Source organism: Pelmatolapia mariae, linkage group LG12 (genome assembly GCF_036321145.2).
Source record: "Pelmatolapia mariae isolate MD_Pm_ZW linkage group LG12, Pm_UMD_F_2, whole genome shotgun sequence".
Classification (NCBI taxonomy): domain Eukaryota; kingdom Metazoa; phylum Chordata; class Actinopteri; order Cichliformes; family Cichlidae; genus Pelmatolapia; species Pelmatolapia mariae.
Genome location: NC_086237.1, coordinates 23670264 through 23689395, shown reverse-complemented (window position 1 = coordinate 23689395; position 19132 = coordinate 23670264). Strand labels below are relative to the sequence as shown.

The following is a 19132-nucleotide window of genomic DNA, read 5'->3' as shown; positions in this document are numbered from 1 at the left end:
AAAAAGACTTTTACTCACATGATTAAGCAGAGGCCGTAGAATTATGAGTGGAGTAAAAAGAAACGCAGGATAAAACAAATGCTATGGTTGTGTGGTGTCACAGATGAACCGTCGGTCAGGTCACAGCTATTTTCTGCTGCCCCCGTGTGGCCCCAAAAATAATCACTTATGACAGGTTTAAGGTTTCTCAGGTTTAATGCCTGAAGTTTACAATACCGCTGACAATAATGTCATGGGATATCATGTCTTGATATTTTTAGGCCCCTGATAATTCAACCAACAGTTTTTCAGTGTGGCTCTAAATATAGAAAGTAGCCGAGTCGCCGTCTTAAAGACACATCTCACATCCGGAATGGTAAACTGATATTAGCAGACTGCTTTGCCTACTCAACACATGCATGGCACACAAGACAGAGGATACGCAGGACATGAGCTAACTTGTGAACCTGTGGGTAGTGCACTCATGGAGTCAAACGTGGTGTAATGATAACTACGACATCACTGTGGCTCTGGGACCTCATGCAGACACACAGGCTGCTGCAGTCACTAATTCACGCACACAGGGAAGATTTCCTTTTGATGCTGATTAACACTTTAACGTTATCGCCTGTTTTGGGGGGTAAGTAACTGAAGACCACCTCAATTCACTTCTAGATCTGTGCTTTGTTCTAAGGACAGCAGAGAGCAACTTACACTGTTGGTGTTATATGTGGAGTGGAATTCTGTTGTTCTGCTTGTCTCTGTGTTTGTGTTCATCTCTTTTAGAGCAAATCGCCTCAAGCATCACTCTCTGAAGCAGCGGCTGTCTAAAATGTTCAAAATTAAATTATGCTGATCCGTGCTCTGATGCACCCTCTGCTCATCAGTAACAGTGTTGTCTCTAGCTGGATTTTATGAACTTTTCCAAAGTCAAGAGCACATTTTTATCTTTTTATTCTGATGTAGTAAAGATCAGTTAATCTGAATCAGCTGCCCACAGTGTCCTGCTGTATTGTTGATGTCCTCAGATCGGCTCTCTGTAGCAGTGACTCCACCCATATTTCCCATATTATAGTATAAGATGGTTTATTATTATTGTCCTCACCAGCAATTTGATCAGCTGTGTTCTGTTAGAGCAAGGATGTGAGACTCATTTTACATTGTAGGCCACATGCAGCCCGCTCTGATCTTTCGTGGGTCAGAGGAGTGAAGAACTTTAACCACACCCTGAGATATTTTAATATAAGAATACATCTCAGTTTTTCCACATGATAACAAAATACTGTTTGGGGCTTAAATTGTAAGAAAGCTCATTAGCTCATTGCGCAGTCTCTCCTATAATTATAAAAAGGTTTTTGTTAATTGATAGAATGTCATTTTTTTTAAATTCCTACATTGAACCCACTGTAAAAATCATAAATTTTTATAGTAGGTAGTAAAAATAACTGAAACTTTCTTCCATTTAATTCAGGCCACTTCACTGTTTATTCCAGTAATACATTTTTTCTCCTTTCATCCTACATCACATCTTTTGTCCAACAATTAGCCATAAACACAACCCCATCAAGGAATTATGTTGCTCATTTTCCCCCCTTTGCCTTGTCCCCATTCTTGTGACACCTTAAATTAACACCTTAAAACCCAGATGCTGAATCTTGTATCAGGCCCTTGAGCTTGAATATTAAAGGTATGAACAATCCGGCTAGACTCTCAAAGGTATTCTCTCATCTGAAACACTTAAATGCTGACATCTCGTTCCCATTAGAGATCCCATTAGTCTCCGGTGTCGATGAGTGGGTGATGTCTTTCACTCAGCTTTTAATTCCAAAGCCAGAGGGGTAGCAATTTTGTTTAATAGAAGTCGAATTTACTGCTTACTGGTTTTTATTTGATAATAACAGCAGATTGTTGATTACTGCAGGCAGTTTATAGCCTAACCCTTTATTATAAGTGAATATATGCTTGTAATTTTAACAACCCGTGTTTAACAGTAGGTTGTCCATTTATTACATCCATAGATGTTTTTTGGTTAAACACTGAACCCACCCTTTAATTTTTAATTTAGTGTAATTATAATCCAATTTATCCAAGTCAGTATTGGAATTTAATCTCCAGAATGGCTTTGAAAATCCCACACCTAAGGTTTCTCCTTTTTCTGCATATCGTATTATTCTTGTACTGATCAATTATTTATCTATTTGATAAAAGTACTTTTACCCGCATAGTGACCTCTCCTGAATATCACTTAAGTGCTCTCCCCAAACTGGTACAAAAAGGTTTTTGTGATGGTCTCAATTCTTAACAGGCTGCTGTTGTCAGGCGATGCATTCAATGTCTTTGTCATGTCCTAAATCCATGTCTTCATTGTACTTAATAATAAAAGATTATTTCTCCTCTCCGTTATTGTTGGGAGTAGCTTAAAGGATGCTGACGTGGAAAACACTTCCTTCAACTTAGAGTTAGTTCTTGTCTTTCCCTCCCTGATAACAAGGCATGGGATGATCATCTCATACAATCAGTTCATGACTCTCAGTGATGATTCCAAAATTAGAGTTCACTTAACAAAACCTTTTTTTGCTTTTTAGTCGAAAACATCTAAAAATGAATTAGATCAGAATAATGGATGCCTTTTTTTCCTATTCTGGAACAAATTTCCAAAAGCTTGATCCATTTCTCTGTTGCTACAGTTAGCAGTGTTTCTCCAAGTTAGAAAAGAGAAGATTCTCAGTGAAAGGCAACTTTTTTGGATCCTTTAAAAAATTCCCACTCAAACCATGTTCTCACGTCCCTTTGTGTTTAGTTTTTTCCACTAGTGTGTCATATATTTCATCTTTTTCACAATTTCCTTTAAATTCCAGTTTTCTGTGTGGAGAAAATGTTTCATCTACTCCTTTCTATTCAGAAAATGGGAACAACTGTGCAGCTTTCCTTCTACTATTGTATCCTGGATAAAAATATGTTTGTGTTTGTGCTGCTGACTAGCTATAATAAGGCTAGATCATTTTCACCGATGTTTCATTTCACCAGTCTAACCACCACATAGCAGAGCCATCAGCTGGGATATCATGTTGTCTAACACTTCTCACAGCTGGTTAACAACCCTGTTCTCTTCTTTCTCTCTTTCTCTGATGCTGTTTCACCAACCTGACCACGGTCTGTTCGCTCTCTTTGGCATGTTGTTCTCTGAAGGAGAGGAGCTCTTGGGGACAGAAGGGGCCAGGTACATGAAGATGGATGACATGAAAGACCATGATGACGATTTCCTCTCCCCCAAGAAATCACTGGAGTACGAGAGAGGGCTGGGCACAGCGTAAGGGGGGCTGGTCGGGGAAGCAGGGGAGAGAGCCAAGCTAGTAACCTTAAGCTAATAGGTGGATGGATCGTAGGGGTTGCACCATAGACACACACACATTAAACACCAGGATGAACACTTGGGAGGAGATGCAAAGAAATGTCTTAAATCTGACTTCTTTTTTTTTTCCTTTTTTCCTACAACAGAAATTATTCGCCAGCCATTCCACGGATCCCTCGTGTCTCTCCAGAGCCTGTTATCCTGAGAGAACATGAGATAGATCAGGTACTACAGAGCAGTATCACTGAGATACCGAAAACCTAAAATAGTAAATGGATGCTTTTATTGCACTTTCATAATATCATCAAATGACAAAATCGGAGCAGCAGAGAAAGCTAGGCTCTTTAGTATTGGTCTACCTCTTTCTGCTCCTGCATAAAAAAGGAAAAAAACAGGAAAAAAAAGGTTTTATCGTTATTTTATGTGTTATACTGTTATTTACTCTTGAAAATGGCCCCATTCAAAGCCAACATAATTAATTGATTAATTGATCACCAGCAAGTGTGAGCACCTCTATAAAAGCATAGGTTTTGGCAGTTTTCTGGTCTAGCATTCAGGAGTAAAGTCATTAAACATCAATCTGGGAAGGGTTATGAGGCTATTTCCAAACAATTTGGAGTTGGTCATTCTGTGGAAAACATTCAACACACTCATCAGTCTTCCCAGGAAAAGACGTCCCAGCAAATTCAACTCAAGGTCAGACTATCCACCTGTCAGGCAGGTGGTGGAGCGGTGATGATTTGGGCTTGCTTTGTGGCCACAGGCCTTGGGCAACTTACAGTTATTGAAATCATCATCGATTCATGTGTATACCAACGTATTCTACAGTTAAATGTGACCAACAGCTGAAGCTTGGCCCAAACTGGGTCATGCAACAAAACAATGATCCCAAGCACAGCAGCAAATCTACAACAGAAAAGAATCAAAGTGCTGCAATGGCAGAGTCAAAGTTTCCTCTTTAAAATTTTTCCCACGCGTAATTTTAAGAAGGCAGTGAATATTATTTAGTATGAGAAATGTAAGTGACTTTCAGAGTTATTATAAGACATACTGTGATTTCATATACACAAAAAAATATGTTGTTTTAAAATGTGTAAACACACAGTTTTGATTTCTGGTTCATTTGTTTCAGCATTTCTGTAACATGACATAAAACCCTCCTTTTAGTCATTGCCAAAATGTCTTCTCGACATTCCCTGTAAAACTAGAATTTTAGTGACTATAACCACAGGTTTTCAGTACCCATCATATCGCTTCTCATACCCTTTTTTTTTTTATATAAGTAATAAAAGTTTTTAGTTATTTAAATCATTTATTTGTTTATGTCTGTTGTAGCAACACACTCCACTTCCACTGCCCAAAGAATACGACGAGGACTCACTGATTCCCAGCAGCCCTGCGACTGAGACGTCAGACAATGTCAGCCCAGTCGCCAGTCCCATACACACGGGGTCAGCACTGCAAGCATAAGAATCACTTAATCTCTGCTTACTATCTGATCGGAAATCTAACCGTCACAATCGCTGTCCGATAACAGGTTCCTGGTCAGTTTTATGGTGGATGCGCGTGGCGGTTCAATGCGAGGCAGCAGGCATAATGGTCTGCGTGTCATCATACCTCCGCGGACGTGTGCTGCACCCACCCGCATTACCTGCCGCCTGGTGAAGCCGCAGAAGCTGACCAGCCCCCCTCCACTGGTGGAGGGAGAGGGGCTGGCCAGCAGAATCATTTCCCTGGGTCCTGCAGGGATGCAGTTTCTGGGGTGAGGAAGCTTTTTTTTTTTTTTTTAAGTGTTTTATGTATTGTTAGAAAAGGGTTTCTCTACTCATGTGTAATTCTGTGTGTGTGGCAGACCGGTGATTGTGGAGATCCCCCACTTTGCTGCTCTCGGTCGTGGTGACCGGGAGCTCGTAGTGCTGAGGAGCGAGAATGGCTCGGTCTGGAAAGAACACCGCAACCGTTACGGGGACGAGGTGCTAGAAACAATCCTCAACGGGATGGATGAGGGTAAGAGTTTAAAGGCTGATCTCAGGCTGACACTCAATTAAGCCACGGCCTAGTGTCATTGTTAAACAAACGCAACCACTTCTTCTCCCTCCAGATTTAGAAAGTCAAGAAGAACTTGGGAAGAAGCGAATCCGCCGCATCATCTCTACCGACTTCCCCCTTTATTTTGCCGTTGTGTCACGAGTGCAACAAGAAAGCGACCTGATTGGCCCGGAAGGAGGCTCCCTGACAAGTAAACTAGTGCCGATGGTCCAGGCCACGTTTCCCGAGACAGCAGTCACCAAACGAGTCCGTCTGGGGCTGCAGGTGAGATGGAACGAAGTGGAGAAGGAAGGAGAGGAGAGACAGAATCGTTAATGCCTGTGTTGCATGTTGGATTTACTTTGATTGTTTAATGATGTAATCTTATGAGCATTTGTGCCAAGTTTCTTTGATTGACTTTTCTGTTTTTGTCTATTTGTCCTTTTTTTCTTTTTTTTTGGGAGGACCTTTTTGCCTTATATTTTACACATTGCATGCACTTGGCACCTTTGTATAACACTGGACTGCTCCTTTAGTATATATGTTATTGTTTCTATTGATTTCAGTGACGTCTTTCTCACTAATGTATTCTTGTCACTGACCATATCCTCTGTACTTAGCATTTTACACACTAAATTAAGATATCTAAAAAATAAGTCCATATTTTTCTTTTCTTTTTTTCTTTTTTTAAAGAAAACAAGATAAATAATTATTAGCTCAACTTTAGCACCACATTCTGTAAAGCAGTAATTTTTTTAAGAGGACATATAAGACATAGGACTGCATGTCCCCAACAAATCAAGGAGTCACATATCATGGCACTGGGCTGTTAACTGTAAGACTAAAATACATTCAGTAATGTGATTTTACTTTCTCTAAAAACAACAATCCAGTCATCAGACATAAAACTATATTGATTTCGTTCGAGTTTCTGCCTTCCTAATTCTTCACAGTATGCATCTATTTGTTTCTCAGACGTGCATATTTGGAATTTCAAGGTTTCGTTTGCATGTGATTTTTATTTTGGTTGCTTAAACAATACCGACTGTTTTGCCATTTGTTTTGCAGCATGTTCTTTTGTTCTAGTTCAAGATTCTGATTGCATTAATTCCTCATTCAAAATCTTCTTTCCATACATAGATCGGCAGCTTAAGCAGCTTGTGTGACTCCAAATCATGTTTCAGTAAATCAAAATGAAAAGTGGACCTTCTACTACTGTTTTGATGAAATTGTTTTTCTTTTAGACACATGAGTGAATTCAATCTGAGCTCGATAGGTTTTGCAAACTAACAATGCTGATAGTGAATGTAACTGAATGTTAGTGAAATATAATGTTCAGTATTTTCTTACATGGCTATATTTTAGGAACATATCTGTTTTACTAAAATGCTGTTGTAGTAATCGCGTCATAAATGGCCTTGTGAAAAGCCACAGTGCCTTTTTACTTGATATCTCTCCTGTATTAATGATTGTAAAAGCTTCTTGTTAACATACTTTGTTACATTTTACAATAAAAAAAAATACTTATAAAGTCATGCAACCAGTTTGTGTTACTATTTGGTTTTCAGATGTATTGTTTTTGTGTTGAAGTCTTTTGTTCACTGCGGCCTTATTTCTCTTTCTCTCTCTTTCTCATCATCTTTAATTTTCCCCACTTGGTTGTCCTTTCTGTTATCCACTTCTGTTGTCTCATCATCCACCTACAATCAACTCATTACATGTGGCATCCTGATCTTTTTTAAAATCCTTCTTCATATTTATTTATTTTCATTTAATCTCCCCTTCATCAAACCCGTGCCCCCTGTTGCGTACTCCCTTTTGCCATCATCGACTCCCAACCTCAGGCTCAGCCAGTTCCAGATGAGCTGGTTGCAAAGCTTCTTGGTAACCAAGCAAACTTTAGCCCCGTAGTCACGGTGGAGCCTCGGAGGCGCAAGTTTCACCGACCAATCGGCCTACGTATACCCCTGCCTCCATCTTGGAGGGAGAGCCCTCGAGACTCTGGGGAGGGTGACACTACCAGTCTGCGTCTTCTCTGCTCTGTCATAGGTACTGCATGCCACAGCTGTCACGTGGGTGTTTGTGTCAATGTCAGCAGTTTACTTCCAAAGCAAAGAAAGATTTGTGTATGCAGCTGATAGTCAGGCTTGGTTAAAATACTTGGTTTAAAATGCTGCCATCACTAGACTTACTCTTTATGACTGCTGATCACTCAGTGTGCCCTCTCTCATTCTCTGTGACTCCCAGGTGGTACAGCCCCAGCTCAATGGGAGGACATTACTGGCACTACTAAGCTTATCTATGCTAATGAATGTGCCAGTTTCACAACCAATGTTTCTGCAAGGTAAGTTCAGATAGCAGCATGCGCAGTGAAATTATATTTGTCATCATAACACAGAAAAAAGAAAGATTATTCAAATTCTTTGCCATCTACAACCACTGCAGTAAGCAGCTTGGCTGTGATTATAAAGAGACAAAGAACAGATGCATGTGACTGAACGTGATCGTTTTCTCCCAGATTCTGGCTCGCAGACTGTCCTCGGACAGCCGAGGCTGTGTCCTTTGCCAACCTGCTGTACAGGGAGCTGTCGGCCGTACCTTACATGGCCAAGTTTGTGGTGTTTGCAAAAATGAATGAGCTACGCGAGGGCCGTTTGCGCTGCTACTGCATGACTGATGACAAGATGGATAAAACTCTGGAGCAGCATGAGAACTTCACAGAGGTGGCTCGCAGCAGGGACATAGAGGTCAGTTCAGAGACCTTCTTACACAGGACAATCGAGTTCTTGGGCCATGTTGTGCTTATTGGATTACTTCTTTGTACATGTGTTAATGCCTCTGTGATTACAGGTTATGGAAGGAATGCCACTTCACCTGGAGTGTTCAGGGAATCTTGTTCCGGTGAGGAAGGCCACCCAACAGCCTCGCTGCTTTAGCTTCCAGGCCTTCAGAGATAATCGACTTCCTGTCTCTGTTAAGGTGTTGCCTTTTGACTTGTCTTCAGTTTTATTTTCTTTGTTTCTTTGTTACTCCATTAGGTCTTTCTCTACTCATGCATCTGTCATAATTCTTTTTAACCTTTAACCTCTGCGTCTAAGGTGAGGGACAGCAGTAAAGAGCCCACTGGATTTTTGTCTTTCCTTCGCAAATCCACCAAGTATGAAGACAGCCAGCATGTGCTCTGCAACCTCAACATCGCTATGCCTCCATGTATCAAGGTAAAGCTTTAAAAGACACCTTCAATGTATTTATTCACATTTCTCCCGAGATTTCCGACTGCATTGATGTTTTCTTTCAGATTGTTGGGAGTGAAGACCGAAGGCGAACTCTCACCCCGCTGGCTTTAAGAGAAAGATACAGTGCTCTAAATGAGCCTGCAATGGGTACGAGTCTCTCACTCTCACTTCTTTATGTAACTAGATCTGTCTACCTTCTAGGGAATAATGTATAATACATGATGATGGCTTCATTATGTCTTATCATAGCACTTAATTTCCAGCCAGCCTAGAATCATTAAGCATCTCAGCTTTATATTTATGTTTTCTGCAGCATCAATGAGTGCTATGGAAAGGACAGAGCTGAAGATGGCTGTAATTGCAGAACAGTTGGGACTGAGCTGGGCTGGTGAGTGGATCTGTTTTATGTGCGGTAAACCATCCGTGTTTATCTTATGTCTGACAAGTTTGCTAGCATGCTGCTGATTAAACAAAGTTAACACATGGTGCCCAGCCAATGAAACTAATTATTTTCTCTGCCAAGAGCCGTGGCTATTTTACAGAGACTGTTCCTTCTCTTCTGTGTATGCCTCATTGGCGTGACTCAGACGCCAAATTATATAAATATTTCTCCTGCTTTCTTGATCTTCCTTCTGTCATTTTCTAAACAGAGTTGGCACGTGAGCTTCAGCTGAGTGTGGATGACATTAACAAGATTCGTGTGGAGAATCCAAACTCGCTGCTGGAGCAGAGCTCCGCACTGCTCAACCTGTGGGCCACTCGCGAGGGCAAGAGGGCAAAGAGTCAGTAAATCTGAATTTGCTGTAGACATTTGTCATTTCACTTCACTCAAAGCTACACTTTTATGATTTCTAGAAACCCACCTCTTTTCTTCTTTTTTCCATGCATGCCTGTGACTCCTTTTTTTCACTGCAGTGGAGAGTTTGTACACAGCTCTGAAGAGCATCGACCGCATGGACATCATCAACATGTTGGAGGGCCAGCCACCTCAGCCTGTGAGACAAGGATCCCGTGATCTCAACAGACGTCGACACAGCGAGAGAGACCATCTGTCCCCTGGTATGACCAATGGTAAGCGCCCTCCCCAGATCCCATAGCCTGGTCTCATTTCTGTCCCATTTCCTTGATCTCCAGCCACTTTTCCAATAAACATGCACCCTCTTTCCCTAAACTCCCCAGAAGATGAAGTCAAGTTTGTTTCCCTCTAAATGACTCTGTTGTCCCAATGTCCTTCTTATTTAATCTCTGTGATGCTCTTGTGTTTTAAAGCTGCCTCAAACTTTTGCAGGATTTTACCTCAGCAACACACAGAGGGACTCAGGACACTCCTACTGTAAAAAGGGTAATATAGAAATGCAGTGAAGTACCTAGAAAACCTTAATTAAATGGTATACTTGGGGGGGTTAATGGTGTATTGGTTCAGTTATTCCATTCTCCTATCCTCAGAGTTTAGTCTTTTTCTTGTTTGTTTGGTAGTTAAGATGTTCTGAGCTTAATTTCAATTTTAATTCATAAGAATTTTATGCATCATAAAAAAAATTCTATAAAATGTGCTGTCATTTAGCATGATATATTCTCTATAAAAAACACCTTGTCATACATGATGAGTCCATGTAGATCATAAGTAAAGCCTCGCACATTTGGCCTTCTTACCAACTGTCAGACCTCAGTCTTTTCCTCATGGTTTCCTTCACACGTGCATACCCTACATCTTATTGATTCCATTTTCACATCTGGCCTGCTGTGAGCTCCCCGTCTTCCTGGACTGGCTCCTCCTCTCTGCCTCGAGTGCAGATGATGAGTTAGTCGGACAGGTGATAGGTCCTCTCGTGAAAACTGGAGCAATAATCAGAGATGTAACAATGCATACGGATGTGACCATGATGGCTAAAGCGTGAAAAGGGAGACGCTCAGATCACAGCTGCAGTGAATCTGATAACTTTGTATCTGTCTCTTCTGTCTGTCTGTCTGTCTGTCTTTTTGGCTATTTGCCTCCCAAAGGTCGTTCCTGCTTTGACTTGGCGGATTTCAAAAACTGAATATTGTTTACTTGACTTATTTTACAGTGAAAAAAAAAGAATCAAGAGGTTTATGATTTACCGATCCAGTTCAGTACATACTAAAGTCACATCAATAGAGTGAGGCACCTAGCATGACTTTTCAATGAATTAGAGTGAAACTAGCAAAAGCAACAAAAAAAGAAAAGAGTATTTAAAAATATCGTGGTGAAAAATAAAGAACAATGTGCACATATTTATTTTCAGTTTTTACTTTATTCACAGAAGTTAGATGAGAAGATAATGTCTCATTGCATGTTAGCTTAGCTTAGCATGAAGGGAGAAGAGACTGGAAGAAGCAGCTAGCAACCCTGGCTCTACTTTTAACCAGGTAACCTCAGTAAAACCACAGCTTAGACCTATAAACTTTAGACAAAGTTTAAAAAAAAAAAAAAGCCACTAATGAACTGCTTTCACGTCTGGACAGAAGCTCGCTTTTTTCTCCACGTTTATGCTAAGCTGAGCTAACTAGCTGCTTTTAAACTGCAGAAATGTGTGGCATCAATCGTCTCATCTGACACTTTGGACAGAAAGGGAAGGAAATTCATGGATACTGAAACATGTCAGTAATTATTTAAAATCAGGCCGCTATAGACTCCCCACCACCACAAAAACAAACGCTATTTCTATTTTTTAAAGTACTGTTTGCAGAAAATATTCCTTCAAACTTAAAATCAAAAGCAAGCAAAGGTTTGTTCAAAAGCGACTTCAGGTTACTAAACAAAGCATACACTTGATCATAATAGAGTAACCCCTCTTCCTTTAGACCTCTGTCTGCCTGTGTCTGCATGGGACTTAGTTTGAGTCTTTAGAGGTAGCGTTGGTGCACCGAATGTGCTTTTGGGAGCCCTGTTTCATTCCCTGTGACTCTGTCCCTCTCTTTGTTTTTCTCTGGTCATCTGCAGCCTAGCCGCCCCACTCTTCCTCCTTCTCACTTCCTCTCCGAACTCTGACCTCATGTTGACCTCTGACCCACATCTCTAGCTTTTATTTTTTGCGACAAATGCATTTTTCTTTTTTTTCTTTTTTTTCCTGACTCTTGAAAACCCCACCTTTCTTAAGTGTCCACTCTGTGACAGATACCCCTCACACAGACTGTGTACTCAGCACCCACTGGGAGGGGGGAGGTGACCCTCGCTCTCTCTCACTGTTTCTGTCTGTGTTCATCACCCTGTTTTATATTCCTCTTCCTCTCTTGCTGTTCTTCTCTGTTTCCCACTCCTTCCTTTCCCTCCTTTCCCATCCCTTTTTTTCCCTGCTCTCCTGCATGTCGGCATGTGAACAAGACTTCGCTCATTGCTCATCTCCCTCGTGTTTGCATGGAGACACCGGGATGAGGGCCCGCTCTGAGACTGGACTGTTGGAGATAAAGCTTCAAATGCTGCATCAGTGCCTAACGTTGCCTGACAAACAGACGTGTCTTTGCATGGCATGTATACTGAGAATGACTACAGTCTGTCTCTGTTACTCCTCAATGATCTGTCTTAAAAGGGGATACAGAAAGGCCACAGACCTTTTTTGTGAACTGTGTCTGCTGTTCATGTATGAATGCTGTGATCGTTTTGTGTGTCGCTAATTCTACGTAAACCGTGTCCATCTTATGTTGTGCAACTATCTATCTTTGATGTCTCTGTGAGTTTTGAGATGTTCAGTTTGAATTTGTTCTCCAACTGTTTCTAAATGTGCTCTTTGATTACTGTGAAGTCTATATGTCTCTATGTGTGTATGTGTGCGTGTATCAGTGTGAGCATCTCTACGTGTTTTTTAAATGTTTCGTGGCTTCCACATACATATATGTGCCCGTTTAATGGGCAAAAGTTGTATCATTTATTTATATATATATTTATGTTTCTGTACATACATCTGTCAGACACATTTTCCATATTTCACACTTTTTATTATTTCAAATTTTCTCTCCAGATCTCTTTCTTTTCTCGTTATTTACAAATCTACTGCCACAAAGCGAGAGGGATGACAAACTCAATTAGTTACAAATTCACATTCTTATTTCCTCCTTTTTGGTCTTACCACGAAGCATAAACACAAAATATCCTAAAAGGAAGATAGATAGATAGATAGATAGATAGATAGATAGATAGATAGATAGATAGATAGATAGATAGATAGATAGATAGATAGATAGATAGATAGATCTTAGATAGATAGATCTTAATTCTAATAATCATATATTCAGGCATCAGGCAATCATATATGCATTTCAAGACTAAAAGTAAATATAACTGAAGCCTCTAAAATTTAAACCTCTTAAAGCAGATGCCCTGGTATCTTGTGGGACCTAAATAAACACCAAATGATTGTTTGAATCTCGTACAGTAGCACTGAAATACTATAAGTTTAATTACAAGTGAAAATCAAATGCCTGCAGTGTATAGATGTTCTGCATCTGGTTTAGACTAAATCTTCATAAGTCAAAGAACTACATCACAAACTAGAAGTCAGAGTTTATCATCAACTGTAGTTGTAGCAGTTGGGATGTGAAAAAGAAAGTAGGACAAGGGTCTTTTCGATGGCTTGGTGTCTCAAATATCACCTGCACTCTCAGCAGTACTCTACTGCTGGCCATGAATCAAGTTACAGCAGCCTGCACTCTGCAGCTTTCTTACCACTGTACAGTACATACGCATGGTCTCTCTCTCTCTCTCGCTCTCTCTGAGTCAAACATTAAGGAGAATCATTTCCTCTGCTTTCTGTAATCTATGTACTGCATATGGATAGTATGTCCTTTAGTGGTCAGTCATACTGATACTCATGTTTTGCTTTACCTGCATTACCATTTTTTTCAATTTGTTCACATATTTATGTTGTAAAGGTTTATCACTCTTTACAAATTTAGTATAATCATTTTAGAAAATATAAATGTTAATATTTGCAAAATAGCCTTAGGTGTAGTCTTCATCTAGATTTTCTTTCATTTTTAGCATGTTACATGAAGTTACTACTGCAATATTTTTTTAATGCTTTCTGGGACATTGTACTCAGTTGTGCCAGGTCTGGTTTCATAAGAAAGAAAGAAAAAGAAAAAAAAACATATTTTCGAAGGTTGTTCAGAAAACGGCTGTAGGAGTGACCTGAGTCCACAGCTCATTACTAACACAAAGTTTTACTAAATTATATATTTGCACTTGAAATTTGTTTGAGGCAGCAACATTGTGGCTTTCCTAGCAGAAGAAAATTGAAGTCTGTTGTAATTTGTTTGCATAAATTTGAATACTACTATGTTTTATCTTTACATAGTTGTGTTATATTGAATGCATTGTAAAAACAGTATGAGTCAGTGAGAGAGCAGCTGTGTGAAGAGTGCGTGCGTGTATGCGAGAAAATGCGATTGCCTGCGAGCATGCCATCCAGCCTGACACCGGTATTAACCTGCCTGTTTCTGAGTGGGTTTGAGTGCATGCATATACGAGTGTGAGCGTATGTGAGTGCCGGTGTGGGTGTGAGACAGAGTGGGTGTGTGTGTGTGTCCCTGCTGGACAGGTGTCAATAATCCCTCTCCGTCTCCCTGCAGGTGGCAGCCAGCAGAGCAGCATCAGCCACTGCCGGCCTCGAACCCCAGTCTCAGCCTACTGGTTCAGCTGGCTGTGTCTGCTGCTGCTACCGCTGCTGCTCTGCTGCTGTCAGCGCTGGCTGATTGAGCTTGACAGCCTCTCTTCTAAAAGCTGCCCTTGCTCTCATGACCTTAGCTCCTTGCACCTTTATTCTAGCTCCTATTGTCTTGGCCCTCCCCTCTCTCCATCCCCACTCCTTTCCCATTTGTCCCTTCAGCCTCCTCTACTCCTCCCCTAAATGCCCAGCTACTGGCCAGGGGAACTTACCCCCCCTCCCAGGGTCCTGATGCTGTGGGGGGTGAGGTGGGGAGCGAGGCGGGGGGCTGGGTGTCAGTGTGCCTCTCTCTGTCTCGCTCCAGGTTATGGGCTCCCGCAGGAAGAGCTTCTCTCACCAGCTTCCATGCAGTACAGCCTGCCCTCCCCGCTGGGTGCTGAGCCTTACTGGCAGGAGGTCTCCAGCCTGGACTGTGCACCTATTGCCACCACAGAAGAAGACACCCTGATGGAGATGTCTGATGTACAGGTGTGGCCCTCAGGCAACAGCCCTTCCTTGGTGGCTGTGGAGGACTCCTCGCTGGAGTGCAGCAATGCTGACGATTCGGAGGGTCTGCTGGGGCTGCCGTATGGAAGTCTAGGTCGGCCGGCCAGTCAGGCCAGCGCAGCCAGCGGAGGGGGTGGGGTGCTGAGTGGCTCCATTGAGCTGCCCGAAGACGATTCAGAGATGGGCGTTGACTCGCTCAGCACCACCACACCAGCTTCGCTCGGGGGTACCATCGCTGGGATCAATCTTAACGGGCTGAACAATGGTCAGGGGTCAGAGGCGAGTTCAGAGGCATCAGCCGTCACAAGCACGACTGGTGGTGATGGAACTGGAGGAGGAGGAGGAGGCGGGATGGGCTCAGAGGAAGGGCTTTCTCTTGTTGCAGGACAGCAAAGGGTGTATGCTCGGTTGAGTGAGTCAACTGGTCTGAGCAGTGCTACAGATCGGAATGGAGACAGGTGAGTCCTAGCTCTGTATGCCTCTCAGTTGGTGTGACGTCATATAACCTGGGGCTATAAAACACTATCAGTAAATATTTATGATGTACCACCACCTAATTAATTCATTGATCTCCTTTCAGGTCAGGCAATGGGGGAAATGGTGGTGGTGGAGGATCTTTCCTTTCCTACCTGCAGGAGCAGACAGGCCCGGGATGGATCCCTGTCACTGACCCTACTCAGGCTTGGGTGGGCAATCAGTCTAAACCCAGGCAAACCATGGAAACCATGATGTCATCAGTGCGTAACGCTGTGGATGGAGACCCGTCCCGAATGTCCCAGGAGGCCTTGCTTCAGCCTGTGAGGGACATGGGGCACTCTGAGATCTTAAGGGGGCACTTCAGAGGTACCCAACCATTTGAGAAGGGTTTAGGCTTTCCACACAGGGTACCAGAGCTGAGGGCCTGGGATGATGTCCGCCTGAAGGGCCAGGTGAGCACATTAAACCACCCGTGCAAATTTAAAGTGGTCACAGTGAGTAGGATTACTCCTTTTACAATGTCTGACAAACATTTCAGCCTGAACCAAAGTAATGAACTGACCAGCAAACCGCATTTATATTTAAACTGCATTTAGCAAATTTTTGTGGTGTAAACAAAAAAGGCGAACTGCTCCAGCAGAGGTAAACCTGGGAGAAACAGTGTGATACAGCAAAATCATTACAGTGTTATACACACAAGTGCTTGCTTTCATACTTCCTCTTCTAGAAGTCACCATTTAAAACCTCACTAATCAGAATTATGTTATGTCGATCCTGGGATCATACAGCAAACATAAACACACAGCCAAGAACACACACAGTGGTCTTAAGCCCAATTTGGGCACAAACAGCGTGTCCAGCCAAATATAGAAAGCGCTCTCACTCGTCAACCCGCGTTACACGATCCCCACCCCAGTCATTCCCACATGTTAACTTTCTGGCACAACACAGACATATCACACTGTATGGGACAATCTCAGCTGTGAGACTGTGAGAGAACAAAAATAGAGCCTTTCAGAGCCTTTGTGAGCTTCATGCCTCTTGTGGGTCATAATGATACCCAAAAAGCACATTTAGCTTAATTTGGAGGCGGTTGCAGCTGCATAATAGATTCTATGATTGTTTTAGGAGAAATCTGTTGTGTAGGCTGTAGTTAGAGCATGTGTGAGAAGTTTCTTAGTGTTCTTACCACAGCTCACAGAGCAGCTCTGCTGGAGGTATTTAAAGCTCACAGATCACATGGTCAAAAAGTGAGGGAGGTAGGAATAGAAGCCTCCCAAGATTGCTTTTGGTTGGATCTGGTGTCTTTGACTGGATAGTTGTGACTCGACACTAGGAAGGAGAAAGAGACGTGGGGAGAAAAGGGCCCACGGCCCCAGCAAACGGAGGGCAGAAATGAAATGAAAACACCAGTTTGACTGAACCAGTGACAAAAGACTGAGGGCTGCAGCTGTTACCTTCTCCTTTAGCTAAGAGAAGTGTGAGAAGCAGGAGTCACCACCAGCTACGGGACTGAGGCTGCAGTCGTGCGTTGCTCTGTGCCAACCGTGTTGATTTACTGGGGATCAAAGTGGGGCAATGTGGGCCCTGGTTACCGAACTCCTCTTTAGCTTCGTGCTGCTGGCGTTCCTGGTGATCAGCTGTCAGAACGTCCTCCACATAGCCAGTGGCTCGGTGCGGTCGGTGCTCACCTACATACACACTCAGCTGGACCACGAGCTTGGTGAAATCGAGGGAGTACCCGACGAAGAAGAGAACGTCACCACCAGAATCGTCCGCCGTAGAGTCATTCTTAAGGTACAACAAAACGGAGGTCCACGAATTTGAAGAAAGGATCTTAGTGGCAGAAGAGAGAAAAAGAAATGAAAGAGCAGGGGGGAATCACTGCTGGTGAACTCTTGAATGGTGCAGAGTATTTAAGAAAAGTTGAAAGTGATACAGGATAGGTTTGTGGTGAGTTATTTGACTGGTTTTACTGAGAGGAGTGGGAAGGTGCAGCATTATGGACACAAGTAATTGTGGCATACAATGATGGGATTTCATCAATGTTTGTTTTTTTCTATGACAATATCAAATGACTGAGAATGCAACTAAATATATCTTCTGCTTTTAAAGATATACTGTAAATAGATTGTCTTCAGCTCAACAAGTTTGGACTCCAGTTCTATAAAAAGTTCTCATTGGCTCTTTGCCGTTTCCTGCGTATTGTATCTCAAACTCTATAAAACAGCACATTTTTTTATTTATTCAGTTAAGTACACTGAAAATCACACTGAGATTTGGTGGATTAGGATATAATTGAAATTATGTACAAAGCATATAATAGATCATTTCCCCTTAATATCCAGAAAGCTTTTAAAATGAGGGATAATAAATACAAATGAAAAGGATATTATGTTTCTGAAAAATCCAAGGCTGGAGCCAGTATGAAATTTCATTGTGTATCTGTTACAGAGATTAAACTTAAAATGTACAGCATACTGAAACTGCTTAAAAGTTGTATAGAAGTAACATAATTATTCTGTATGATAACTGATGCTCTAGATACAAATAGTTCATATATAGCTGGATTTGACATGAATAGTTGGTTGTTTCTTCTTTTTTGGTGACTTTGTATTTAAATCCGAGGTTAAAGATGTAGTTGATTTACTTTTCCTTACACGTTGATTGTTTTATTATGGGTAGGTGTTACATAAGCTGTAGCTTTGGACTTGCACCCTTTAGGTTTGTCACTTCTTTTTTTATTATCATTTAGTTTCATGTGTGATATAAATTGAGATAAAGATCAATTTTAGAGTTTTATACAGGCCTCCACATGCTCGACCTTCACTCGTTCTTAGGCCGAGCGTCCGGCTTCAGGAATTTCTTTGAACTTATAAATAGCTCTACAGACATGCTGCTATTATAGGGGGCTATAACACTGTTGTGTAGTAATGAACCTCATCAATTGTAACTATAAGTGATAAGATCCCCACTGTTAGATTTACTTTTTCTCTCACAAGCAACCGCACCCGCTCCTCACCTATCTGCCATTAGTCTGATTCTCCATGCAAACAGCGCTGCAGCGACGGCTGTTTTAACTGCCTTTATTGCCACAGTTCAAAACGTTTATGGTTACAAAAAAGCTTTTCTCTGTCCTCAGGGTGATGAGGTTGAAGATCTTCCTGGGGAGCAAGTGAGCGAGGAACATTTCACGGATGAACATGGAAACATTGTCACAAAAAAGGTCAGCCATTTAAATTGCGTCCTTGAACACGAATGTCTCTGTTTTCACTTTTTTGTTATGTTTTATCATCACAACACTTTCACGGATCTTTTTACGGAATGGTTATTAAACTAATAATCATGACAAAGTTGTTCATCGCACACGACACTGCAAAATCCACACTTTGTTTTCCCCCAGCATATTTCACCGATCCAGTCTTTTTCACTGCCTTTTCCACGCTCTCTGCTCTCGCCCATCACTCTATCCCACCCTTCTGTGTGCGACTGTGTGCGTGTGTGTCTGCGATAGATCGTGCGCAAGGTGGTGCGCAGAGGGAAGGGATCAGGTGAGGAGGGGTTTCAGGAGGTGAGCGTGGAAGGTTCGCTGCAGGACGCCAACGAGCTGGACGCTGATGCTGAGCAGTTCATGAGCTACGCCGTCTTGGGTCGGGACAGCAGCAAGGTGGGCTTCTGATCTGCAGACGAAGCTCTCTGTCTCGCCTGGAGCTTCCGTGATGACCTCGGGTGTGCAGCGAGCCTGCAAAGCCTAAATGCTCTGAATTAGATCAGATGATACATACAATGACACCCTGTTTCATTTAAATCCATGTAGTATCTGGGGTCTGTGCTGCAGTAAGTTTTAAAGTTTCATCTCACTGTGGATTCCCAGGCATTCCCCAACGGTCCTT

At 42.1% G+C, this 19132-nt stretch overlaps 1 protein-coding gene across 2 annotated transcripts in view; it reads left to right on the top strand.

The window, feature by feature from the left end:
* ank1a (ankyrin 1, erythrocytic a) overlaps positions 1–19132 on the top strand; it is a 91533-nt gene that overhangs the window by 65168 nt on the left and 7233 nt on the right. Inside the window, exons 25-43 of one of the 2 annotated variants that reach the window (XM_063490763.1) lie at positions 3169–3289; positions 3478–3556; positions 4667–4782; positions 4869–5093; positions 5184–5338; positions 5433–5644; positions 7204–7408; positions 7607–7703; positions 7878–8106; positions 8210–8338; positions 8458–8577; positions 8658–8742; positions 8909–8983; positions 9246–9377; positions 9511–9666; positions 14581–15220; positions 15343–15691; positions 18382–18465; positions 18754–18906. In XM_063490763.1, coding sequence (XP_063346833.1) covers positions 3169–3289; positions 3478–3556; positions 4667–4782; positions 4869–5093; positions 5184–5338; positions 5433–5644; positions 7204–7408; positions 7607–7703; positions 7878–8106; positions 8210–8338; positions 8458–8577; positions 8658–8742; positions 8909–8983; positions 9246–9377; positions 9511–9666; positions 14581–15220; positions 15343–15691; positions 18382–18465; positions 18754–18906 — 3362 coding nt within the window. Of the gene's footprint in view, positions 1–3168; positions 3290–3477; positions 3557–4666; positions 4783–4868; positions 5094–5183; positions 5339–5432; positions 5645–7203; positions 7409–7606; positions 7704–7877; positions 8107–8209; positions 8339–8457; positions 8578–8657; positions 8743–8908; positions 8984–9245; positions 9378–9510; positions 9667–14580; positions 15221–15342; positions 15692–16392; positions 17037–18381; positions 18466–18753; positions 18919–19132 lie in introns of those variants that run through there. The other variant, XM_063490764.1, reaches the window with a different exon arrangement.